Source organism: Penaeus japonicus, unplaced genomic scaffold (genome assembly GCF_977035675.1).
Source record: "Penaeus japonicus unplaced genomic scaffold, GWHDUDI00000001_assembly GWHDUDI00000041, whole genome shotgun sequence".
Lineage (NCBI taxonomy): Eukaryota > Metazoa > Arthropoda > Malacostraca > Decapoda > Penaeidae > Penaeus > Penaeus japonicus.
The window spans coordinates 19,541,539-19,554,038 of record NW_028234443.1 but is presented as its reverse complement, the minus strand read 5'-3'; the positions used below and the strand labels follow the sequence as shown (position 1 = coordinate 19,554,038).

Sequence of the window (12,500 nt, the reverse complement as noted above, 5' to 3'; positions counted from 1 at the left end):
TCTGATAGGTAAGAAAAGGACGCACAACAGTTGTCGTGGCTCATCGGCTCTCTACCATTAAGCCCGCAAATAAGATTGTGGTGTTCAACAAAGGCGTGATAGAAGAGATAGGAACTCACAATGAGCTGATGAAGCTGCAAGGTTTATATTACAATCTTGTAACAGCGCAAGTCAATCCTCAGGACGAGAAAGGTAATTTTTTTTTTTTTTTTAATGTAGTTATTATGGATTTGTTTGGTTCTCCGTAGATCATTTTCTTTTTCTTTGATCCCTGTGGTAGCCTATGATTACTAGCATTGTCATTGTCGTTGTCATTATTATCATCATTATCTTTTTAATGAAAATGATGATGATAATGAAGATGATAATGATGATGATAATGATAATGACAGTGACAGTGATGATGGTGAGGATGATAATGATGATGGTGATGGTGATGATTATGATGATGGTGATGATGATAATGATAATGAGGATGGTGATGATGATGATGATAATGATAACGGTGATAATGATGAAATGGATGATAATGATAATAATGATGATTGTAATATAATTATTGTAATAATAATAATGTTGATGATAATTTTATAGTTATTATTGTTGTTGTTATTATCATTATCATCACCTTCATTGGAAAGAGAACAATGAATAGACTGACCATTATACCTTGTTATTATCCTTTATTACGCCAGACCCATTACTGACAATGCACACACTACTCTTCCGAACTCAGAGAACAAGGGCAGCCCCTCTATACCGGAGAAGGCTGATAAGGACGCAACCCTCGCTGAAGGCGACTCCCTCTCAGAGTTCAGGCAAGACATCATGGATGACCTCGCCAGCATGTCCCCGGTGGCTCTTACTCGGAGTCCGTCCATCCGCCAGTCGCTCAAGAGGCGCCGCGCTTCGTCCGTGAAGCCTGTCAAAAGCTCCGGGAAGAACGTGCAGGTAAGGAGGCACGGGAAGGGTTGGGCTGCGTCATCGCTAAATGGCAGATTCTTTTGAACAGTAATATACACAGTAGATATTATATGTTTTTAGATCTTTATATATATATATATATATATATATATATATATATATATACATATATATATGTGTGTCTATATATACATACATACATACATACATACATATATACATACATGCATACATACATACATACATGCATACATACATACATGCATACATACATATGCATGTATACACACACACACACACATATATATATATATATATATATATATATATATATATATATATATATATATGTATATATATACATGCGTATATATGTATATATGTGTGTCTATATATACATACATACATACATACATACTTACATACATGCATACATACATATGTATGTATATATATACACACACATACATACATATATATATATATATATATATATATATATATATATATATATATATATATTGTTGTAATTAAACGTTGAAGCCAATCACCTTTTTTAAAATTCAAATTCCAGGAAAAAGATGAGGAGGAGAACCTGCCTGAAATAGCCACGTGGCAAATCATCAAGAAGAACGCGTCTGAATGGCCCTACATTGTAGGAGGTGTTCTGGGTTCTGCAATCCAGGGAACGACCATCCCTCTCTATGCTATACTATTCGGCGAAATTCTTGGGGTAAGTGACATTTTAGAGAGATTGCATACTCTTGAAATAAAGTTGAAATGGTGAATTAAATGGATTGAATTCACAATATATATACTGAAAAGAAATGGAATAGACGGAAGGAAAACGGAATGAAATATATTATATGAAAGTAAGATGGATTGAATATGCGATTAGAATGAAATGGAATGTTTGAAATGAAATGAAGTTAATGAAGATGACTGATGTTTACCTTTGCCTAATACTGTTCATACAGGAATTGTTTGAAATTCTGTTAATAAAAACAGTAGCAAAAGGTTAAAGCCTTCTTTTTCAGACCCTCTCCATTGCTGAAGAAGAGCAGGCTAGGAATGAAGCCAACTTTTATGCCTTGCTTTTCCTCCTAATTGGAATTGTTGCAGCTTTATCAATGTTCATGCAGGTAGGTGTAATGGAATAATGTCATCCATTGCTTTAATGTCATGAAATTTAGGGGATAAGTTTTACTTCATGCTGTGTTATTACCAATTCTAAAGAAACATTCATTTAGTACTGTAGACACATAAGATGTCAGGACCTTACCTCTTTTGTGTGATCGGGAATATTTGATGTAATAGCAATAACATTCAAATTCATACCGGCATTACTTATACTTCCAGGCATATATGTTCTCACTATCTGGAGAAATACTGACAGCTCGATTACGTAAATTGACCTTTGCTGCCATGTTGCGTCAGGAGGTTGCATGGTTTGATGAAGAGAGGAATGCAGTTGGAGCATTGTGTTCTAAACTGTCTGGGGATGCCTCGGCCATACAAGGGGTAAGGGAATCTCTAACTTTTTACTTTTTTATAGACCTCTTGAGTGCTGGTTTCTGCTCTTCACCCTTCCATTCTTATATGATGGAAATCTCAAATCTGTTTTTAAACCTGTAATAGTAAAGAAAATTAAGTATATTTTTTAAAAATAGAATTACTAACTTTGAATTTATTTCCTTTTTACAAAATTATTGCGAGAATTCTGGTATCATTTAATAACATTAATTTGTTAGTTTTTCGATTTTGATCTTGAATTTAGTGCATAGCTCCCCAAATCGTAAAATAAAGAATTAAATTTTTATTTATGGTGGATGGAGCATATTTCTCCCTCTTATGACCGAAGGGATACCAGAAATACCCTGATTTTTTTCAACTTTTTACACATCATGGCACCTCTCAAGTCTTTGTACATCTATTACGAAAAGACACAAAATCAAGATATGGGAGTAAGTTTGATGCCCCTCCCTTTATGGCCGTTAGGGACCTTTCGAACCTCTGAAAAGAGGTCATGCCTAAATCATGTAAAGTCAATCTCTCTCTCACTCTTTCTATTTCTCTTTCATTCTCTCTCTCTCTCTCTCTCTCTCTCTCTCTCTCTCCACTGGCCATTTCTATGTTCTCAAACCAATAAGAATAAAGTACTTCCATCACCAACAGGCGACTGGTTCTCGGGTGGGCACAATTGTCCAAGCGATCACGACCCTGGGCATCAGCATCATCCTGGCACTGTACTACGACTGGCGGCTGGGACTGGTCACGCTCCCCTTTATTCCCTTTGTCCTGGTGGCAGTGTATCTGCAGAGTAAGATTCTGATGGGTCAGAGTGTCACCGAGTCCAAAGTTTTAGAAAATGCAGGAAAGGTAAAGGACGGGCTTCGAATGATGTGATTAATGCTGATGATACTGTCGGTCTTGGTTTGATTAAAATATACCTATATAGTCCATTTGACTTTATACAAGGGTTAAAAAAAATCATGATATATCACATTATCGCAACTCTAAATACTATTCGTGCCGTTACATAAAAGTTACATAGAAAGAGCAAAGGTAAAGGAAAAAATCCATATTAATTGGAGCATTGCTAGTATTTCTTTCTAACTTTTTTTTCACTAATGCTCCTTTTTCTCTCTTGATTTACAGATAGCTATAGAAGCCATTACAAACATCCGTACAGTTGCTGGTCTTCATAAAGAGGAGCATTTTGCATCTGAATACTCCAAGGCTCTACTTAAACCCCATCAAGAAGCACTTAAGAAATCGCATTTGAGAGGTAGAAACCTGGAACCTTTGGATTTTCCATTTTGTGGATTGTTTTACTATGTCCACGCATGTTTTAGTGTGACCAGTTTAACTGTAGTGTTACCAGTGCTTTATTTGTGTTAGTTTTTACCTTTATTGATTATTTGACTTATATGTTTGTTTTAAGTTACCAGGTGAATAATAAGTATTTGAGCACTTGAAAATCATTGTATTTTAAATATTTTGTTGTCATATATTTTATACATATTGAGATATTTCTTATATCTTTTAGGTGAAATTACTTTCTTTTATTTATTTTTTATTTCTCTTTTTAACATTCTTGGGAAAACATAAGTTTTCAATCCTTTTTTTGTTTTATTTCAATGTTCTAATTATTAAAACAATTGTCAACAGTGTTAATTATTATGTAAATAAATAAACTATCTAGGATTAGCATGATCAACTATTGTTTAACAGGTCATCGTTCTATCAGCTGTAGTTTGGATAGTGAACTAGGTTAGCTTAGTTTAAATGATCCGTCAAACTTGTCCAAAATGGAAATACAAATCCAAGACACATACACACACACTGTTGTAAATATAAAAGCAAAGTGGGGAAAACGGGAATATACACAGTTATGCCGTATTCGTGCCTATCTCGTTTCTTCCCTTCGTTGTTATGTTTACAACTTGTTCACCTCGAATCTCTCCCTCCCCCCATTTCTCTCTCTCTCTCTCTCTCTCTCTCTCTCTCTCTCACACAAACACACACACACACACACACACACACACACACACACACACACACACACACACACACACACACACACACACACACACACACAGGGTCAATGGCTGAAATGCGTAGAACTCAGCCAGAAATATTATGGAGTTACTGTAGTTTGTACTCATGCATAGTGGTAAGAATGTAGTTTGCATCCATAATCCTACAGCTAATTAGGATATAAAACGGCGGGTTGCAAACTGAAAAGTCACTAGTGTTGTCTTCTTTTTCAGTTCTTTGATATATTCACTGATATCCTTTCACTATTCCAAGACATAAGTAAAATTAAGCACGCTCCTTCTGGAATATAGGAAGCATGCCTATGCCATGCTTCTTCAAGCCTTTTCCAGAAGTAGTATCGACGCATGAAAATATGCGAATACCGAGATCAACGAGTCCAGTACGTCTTGGAATAAATGCTGCAGTTTTTAAGATACTTTTGTTGACATTTGGAAAATTCCTAACAACTGTAAACCGCTTCTCCACAGAAACATGATCTAGCATTACTTCCCACCATGTCTTTGTCAGCATATCCATAGAAAAGCGAAGAATTAAGTGAAAGCCTAACTTCCAGTATTCGCGAAAGATCTCTATAGCAGAAAGTCTTTTACTCCACAATTTTGTCTTTGATTTTTGGCAAATTCGTCTTTAACATCGAAAATTCGTCTAGGACACGCCTGAATTTGAAGGTAGAAGCAGGTTCACAGTCTCTTAAGGATCTCCCTCAGTACCTGTCTCCCAAGATGTCTTGTATAATTTCGATTGCGTCGAGCTAAGCGACCGTGAGCTCTTAGCTCAGTTCAGTGAGGTTTGTTAATTAACTTTTACTCGGACCAAAAGATCTTGTTATTTCTTTTCTTAAATGCATTAGTGAATTGGTCCCTGGACTATAGGTGTTGTACGAGTGTAAGGACTGTTTTTAAACTGTCCTTTTGACATAAAAAATATAAATAATAAGGCTCCTAGTGGATAGTTTTCACGGAGACTGAATAAATAGCACAGCGCTGTCAAGTAAGTTTTCACTTTATTGTTAGATGCTAAATGTTCGGTTCAGTACAGAGAGATTTGCGATGTCGCTTCGCCCGGGCATCGCTGACTTCAGCACTTTGATGTTCTTAGAGAGGGTATCAGCGACTCATAGCCTGTTGCATCTGAATACCAGCTGGCCGAGGGGAAGGTTCTCGCTTCCTCTCAGTGGCGCTTCAGGGCACCGACCTGCCTGCAGCCATCAATTTACGCCTTAGCAGTTCCCGGCTAGGATACACCACAAGATCACTCAAAGGTTTCTTCCTGCCTTTGTCTGCCAACCTGTCAGCTAAGTCGTTCTCTTGAAGACCAACATGGCTTGAAATCCAACTGAGGATAATGCGTCTACCCTGATGCAGAAGATAAATGTTATCAAGGGGCGTGCTTTGTTGCAGGCTGTCAAAACGGCCCTAGTCTATATGTATGACAACATGCCTGTCCATCTGGGCTCCAAGGGCTAGGGCTCCCATAATAGTGGCTGCCTCTACCTAGAGGGATGAGGCATTGTCAGAAACCTGCATAGTTTTCACTATACCCCTTGCTGCAAAACCGGCGACTGCAGTGCGGCTGATGTGGTCTACAGAACCATCTGTGCAGTAAGTTTTACTACCCGGCAGAGTGATTGCAGCAATGTAGTGTCTCCTTGAGTTCAAAGCATATCAACACTCTGGCTGTGTGAGACAACTAGGAGTTGTTAGCAAAGAGCTCATGGTTCTGTGCAAGTCGCCTGTACACTTTCTGTCTTGGCTGCGAGTCTGGTGAGGACTGTATGACTTTGGCAAGAAACTGGGCTGCCATTCAATCGATCCAGATGTCCAGGGGGAAAAGATTAGCCTCCACAAGGAGGTTTACAATCTGAGTCCACCCAGTGGCACCCAGGGGCACCCAGGATGATCCTGGTAACCTTGTTTTGCATGATGTCAAGCCTTTTCCTGAGTCCAGGCTTGACCATGATCAGGGCAATGGAGGTGTAATCCACAATCGGGCAGACAGCATGCACATAGAAGGATCTTAGTACACGGTGCCCAGCCTCTAAGCGCCACCTTGCCAGAGTTCTCATGACAAAGTCTTGCCTTGAGATATTTAATCTCAGAGCAGAAGGTGAGGTTCTTATCAACCCATACCCCCATGTATTGGTAGATGTGAACCCACTCTAGCTCTATCCCTTGGACTCACAGTTTTTGGTCATGGACATCATGTTTCAATTGCCTTAGATTTGGTTGTTGAGATCTTAAGCCTGATCCTGTGGCAATCCTCTGACATTAAGTCTAGACAACACTGCATAAGAAATTATCTTGAACCCTGCGGGGAGTAGAATGACGAGGATGCTTAACATGTGGGTGTTAAACAGAGCCAGGCTAAGGACCCCCCCCCCCCCTTTGTGTAGTGCCATTCTCCCGGGGCAGATTCCTGGAAAGAGGACCTTGAAACTTCACTCTAGCACTTCTGTTCCAAATATAGTCACCAATCCAAGCAAGCAGTCTTCCTTTGACTCCCTTTCGGATCAGGGTCTCCAGAAGAGTGAGTGGACTAGCTAGTTCTAAAGCCCCAGGCCCAGGAAGACAATGACAGATCTGGTGTTGCTGACAATGCTTAGTAAGGTGGCCATGCTGTGAGCTGTGCTCTTACTACTTGTGAACCCATGAAGGTGTTCCTGTGGAAGTCCCAACTTCCATTGCAGCTTTTCAGTAACATCCTCTCTGCTGTCTTTCCCAGACAGCTGAGGAAAGAGATGGGATAGTACTGTCCCGGCTCCTTTGGTTTAGGGATAGGAACTATGTCAGCCCTCTCCCAGCACTGTGGTAGCGAGGAAGTCTCCCAGTACTTGTTGATGAGATGCAAAAGTGCAAGCTCACCTTCATGTCCTAGGTGGGATATGATGGGGTAGGAGATCCCATCACAATCTGGGGCTGACTGGCAACTGGTCTTGTACATTCACATGGCATCTGCGTCATCAGGCTTGACCACCTGCCTGGAAGCAATTCCTCTTGGCATGCCTTTAACTCTGCTGGTAAACCAATACTACTTGTTTTATCAGAGAACTCGAGTGCCAGTCTCTCCGCCTCTGACTGTGGGTCATGGTGGGTCTGGTTTGGAGGCAGAGCAATTTATGGCCTGACTGATAAGGTTCCACAACTCTGAAAGGGAGGTTTGGCGGCCAAAGGACTCACACCACTCCAGCAGCTTTTCCTGCCTTACCCTCTTAGCAGTTTCTTGAGCATCCCTGAGAGCCTCTCTCAAAAGAGTGATTCTCAGGGGTTCTCTGTTTGTAGAAAGTGTCTTCTGCACATATTGATTCTGTGGTTGACCTCGTTAATCTCATGATTGTAGTACCAGGCATCTTTAAAACATCTGGACAATGGACGAGTTTTGGGGATGGTCAGTGAGGCTGCCTTGTCTATGGCATCTACCAGTTTGGCCTCAAGTATAAGTACATAATCATTGAGTGAGAAATCACTGGTTCTGAGGCACCTGGCCAGGGCCTCCTGGAAAGCTTTCCAGTTGGCCCTGTCGACCTTCCATTAAGGATTGTGCTGGGGTATGGGTGCTGGGCCAGCATCCAAGATGGTAGTGATTATCCTATAGTGATTGCTTGTGGTAGTGATGTCCACAGACCATCAAATTATCTTGACTAGAGCTGCAGTGACAAAGGTAAGGTCAAGGACACCCCCCCCCCCCCGCCAACATGTGTAGGCTCTTGATAAGAGCAATCTCGGGGCATGACTCAAGCACTGCGACTATGTGGTAGCCTGCCATATCCTGGCTCTGGGTGGGAGCCAAGATGGGGTGGTGGGCATTGAAGTTGCTCCCTGTGAGGATAGGCTCGTGTGCTGCAGTAGCACAGACTTCACTAATATCTAAGCTCCTACGTCAATGTTCCGAGATCGCACGATTGCATGGAGAAGGGCATTCCTTGTGGAAAAGACATTGGTATTTCACTGCAGTATGCTTAGATTAGGAGCCATTGTGGTAATCTGAGTCATTAAGTCTGTGTCGTCAGTGACGTTGACGTCAACTCAGGGCAAGACTCCTCTCTCCACAAAACCCCACCGTGAGCCTTGTCTCCCCACCCAACCTGTCCGACGCCCCAGTGTGGAAAACGTCAGACATTTCGGAGTCTGACAACAACTTGTTGAGTTCCAAACTGATCATAATTTCCTAATTTGACTCGTTACTGTAATCAGGACAGGTGGAGCCATTATTAGGGCTGGGTCTCCTGGGAAGTGGAGAACCCCTGGTCGCCTTGACCTTCCCTCTGGTTGACTGTGGTTTCCTCACCTTTGAGTTTTGGGGGGAGGTTTTGCCAGTCTGAGTCATTGCCGTCTTGGCAACCTTGACTGCCTTCTCCGTCTCTTCACTAGTCCTCCCCAATGTTGTTTCAACTGCCATGATAATTGTCTTCAGCAGGAGCGTCAAGTCCTCTGTCAAGAGAGTTGGTCTTCTGTTCTTGGGGAAGATTTTTTTGGGGTTCCCAGACCCCTTCCGGGTCTGTTTCCGTCTTGGAATCTCCACCAGAGCTGGAACTCCTTTGTGTTGATGTTAAGTGGTGGTTTTGCTCTGGGTGGTGCATCCTTCCTTTGGAGGGGGGGGGGAACCCTTACCCCTTTGTTCTGCCCCCAGACATAAGTGCCAAAGGGGGGGGGAGGACAGGAACAAAGTCTTGCTAGCTGCAGAGCGTACTCATGCACGGCATCACTCAACCTCCAGGACTCCTGTCTCCCAGCGCACAGGGGCACCACGCATGGCAAACACATGGGTAAGTGTAAGGCCCTCCTGGGGGGAGGCCCAGGGGGTGTGCGACCCCACCTACTAGATCAGCACCTTGGAACACTTAGTCATCCCTCCTCTGGAGGGCCACCTCAACTGAAGGGAGAGACTGGCAAGATCTGAGAAAAGAACTCAAGTCACCATTCCACGACAAGGCGGTTCCTTTTGAGGGGGGATATAGAATAAACCTTTTCCCTGTACTACTGGCGCCGACCGCCCACTCAGCAGCAAAGGTTACATAGAAATTAAGCAAGTTCCCAAGTGTTCCTCTAAAGCAAGTGTGTCGCAACGATTGTACTGTCACCTAACAGTGGGTACAACAACTTCCGGCGGATCCAAACCCAAAAGTGACTATATCGATGGTGGAAAATTAATTCGGGCCGTATTTGCTAGTTTGAATAGGGCCTTCCTATCTTTCTATCTATAATAATTGACTCGGTAGGCGCAGTGACTACAGACATAGAAGGTATCATTTTGTATTTTCACTGTCTTTAAGCTGTCCTTATTAGACGCAGATAACAATGGAGACAAAATTAACTATGGCTGAGGCAGTGGAAGCGAAGAATATATGTTTATGAATATTGTATCCAAGATTTAATTTTTTTGATAATTTCAACTGTGATATTTAAAAAGTAGGATTCCACTAAACCTTACTCACCTTTGCAGTTGAAAATTGTTAACGAGTTATAGATCAAAATGGAAAACTCAATAGAAATGTAACCCATTATTAATTCCTAACTGCATGGTCAGTTTGGGTTTTGTGCTCCAACTTTGTGAATATTGCTAATAAACTGTTAATGACGCCACAATGACAACAAATATTGAGTGTGCCACAATTCTGTGTATAAGATGAAAAATGTGCAATATCATAGTCATAATATTTGTCAGATTATTCATTTTATTTTGTTATAATCATATGCCATCACTGTGTATAGTGATGTAGTTGTTAGTTTCAGGTAACAATACTACTTTCAACGCGAAGTCTACAAATTGTAGGACAATTTCGAAGTTAGGGTTTGCTACATACATTTGTTAAATAAAATTCGGTAAATTTTTTGAATAACGCCACGTAACTAAATACCACAAAAGTAGTATCGATGGATTCCTCTCAACCACTACTATCCATAAATAATTTACTTTATCCGCGATTCATCTCTCTTACCCCACAATCTTGAATAGTAGGGGAGGGCACTCGGTCAAGTAGATGATAAAGAGTCATATCATTGAAACAAGACTGTGAAATGTACAAGAATTAACTTCACTGATGTATGGTAGGACGTCATAAGACCAGGGAATTACATCGTGCCGAATCTTAAGTTTCTTTGCATCTGCATAATTAAAAAATCTGGATTTTGCCATCACTGTCATAGTTAATTTGAACATAGAAAATTGCCTGGAGACGTCAACTCATAATTGAAAAAAAATATATAGATAAATAGGACCAACTAAAAAATGAAGAAGAATAAGGAAAAAACCTTGCTATATTTCATCGTATATAAAATCTTATGTATAACGTATATCCTCATGAATATACAAGTTTGAACGGTAACATTTTACAGGAGCTGCATTTGGATTTGCTCAAGCGATGCCCTTCTTTGCTTATGCTGTCAGCATGTTTTATGGAGGATACCTGGTTAATGTTAATGAGTTAACATACGAGAAGCTGTTCAAGTAAGTTCTGAGAGGAATAGTAATAAATTCAGTTGCTAGAAATTTAGTTTTATGATTATCCTATGATTACTACTCATGTATTTACACATAAAGTAAGAGAGATTGGGAGTGAGATAACTCCGAAACACATAATACACATCGAGTGATTTCCCCCTTTCTTACTTATTTATATATAGAGTTGCAGAGGCTCTAATTCTGGGGACGATGATGGTGGGGCAGGCTGTTGCCTTCGCCCCCAATTACAGCAAGGCCAAGGTTGCTGCAGCCAGGATCTTTAATCTGCTCGAGCGTCGACCCGCAATCGAAACGTCTTCGGGAGTAGGTCTGCGTCTGGTGAGTTAGCGACGGTTTAGTTCTGATAATATATTATTCTCTTGTGAACAATTTGACGACTACTTTTAGTCTTTCAGATTAGATTACATAATACCTTATCTTTAAAGTAATCGATTCTCTTTTTTAATTGTTCTTGTTATGTTTGTCAAATTAAAGTCTAAATGTTGATATATCCGATTCTCTTTATATTTGAACTTGAATTTCTATTTCTTTTTTTCGGGGGAGTGGATTAACCAATCGAAGGAGAAAGATATATCATTTTTTTCAGGCATGAAAGATTCGGTAACTTACACATATGTACACGCCCGCGCACGCGCTGATTTTCAGTATTCATGTGTGTTTTGTTTCTGAATATAAGGAGACCAGTCATATCTTCATCAGTCAGGAAATGCGAATCGAGCAATAATCTGATATGAATAAAATACAGAATCTAAAGGATGCATAAAGGATTAAATCGAAAGTTAAAGATGATCCCCTCAATACTTTAAAAATGGGGTTGAAACTTTTTTTTTTGCTGTAGACAGTGAGAAAATGAGTGTAAAAATGTGAAAGTAATGTTGTATCTCACCCACTAGGAGTATAAAATTAGCCACGGCAATTAAATTTAATGTAGGGAAAAAATGTTAACCAAAATAAGGATGCTAATACTTGTGACCTTATATTTCAGAGTGGCCATGTGGAAAATATAGAACTACAGGATGTTCACTTCACGTACCCAACGCGGCCAGACATTCCGATTCTGAACGGTTTAGGAGTGCGGGTGGAACGGGGCAAAACTCTAGCTTTGGTGGGGAGTTCGGGATGCGGCAAATCGACGATCATCAGTCTCCTGGAGAGGTTTTACGACGCCAAAAGTGGTCGGATTGTAGGTTTCCCATTTGCAGTTTACGTTATCTATTGTCTTTTTGTGTATTCATTAATTTCTTACTTACGTAGGTACCAAATAAAGGCATATCCATGATTTTAGATTATATAAGTCAATGGTAAACAGTTCATCATTAAAAATCAAGTTAACAATTCATAAATTTTAAGCAGGCACATGCATACTATTACTGCCACTGTTCTTTGTTTTTTTTTGTTTTTGTTACAATAAGTAGTGGGTGTTTGTACTAATGGTATGAACAGTTCCTTAAATTTTATGGAACAACACACAACAGAATAATTTATATATTTAGATGATATCTATTACAAAGAATTGGGTCAGATTATATATTTGTCCTTTTCAGACTATCAGCGGA

At 40.2% G+C, this 12,500-nt stretch overlaps 1 protein-coding gene across 2 annotated transcripts in view; it reads left to right on the top strand.

The window, feature by feature from the left end:
• Window positions 1-12,500, top strand: part of Mdr50 (Multi drug resistance 50) — a 65,267-nt gene that overhangs the window by 51,440 nt on the left and 1,327 nt on the right. For both annotated transcript variants that reach the window (XM_086534466.1, XM_086534465.1), the window contains exons 14-24: window positions 9-192; window positions 737-951; window positions 1,499-1,657; window positions 1,962-2,066; window positions 2,284-2,445; window positions 3,100-3,303; window positions 3,583-3,712; window positions 10,818-10,929; window positions 11,106-11,262; window positions 11,930-12,127; window positions 12,489-12,500. The exon at window positions 12,489-12,500 is cut by the window's right edge and continues 195 nt beyond it. In XM_086534466.1, the coding sequence (XP_086390592.1) occupies window positions 9-192; window positions 737-951; window positions 1,499-1,657; window positions 1,962-2,066; window positions 2,284-2,445; window positions 3,100-3,303; window positions 3,583-3,712; window positions 10,818-10,929; window positions 11,106-11,262; window positions 11,930-12,127; window positions 12,489-12,500 (1,638 nt within the window). The remainder of the gene's footprint in view (window positions 1-8; window positions 193-736; window positions 952-1,498; window positions 1,658-1,961; window positions 2,067-2,283; window positions 2,446-3,099; window positions 3,304-3,582; window positions 3,713-10,817; window positions 10,930-11,105; window positions 11,263-11,929; window positions 12,128-12,488) is intronic.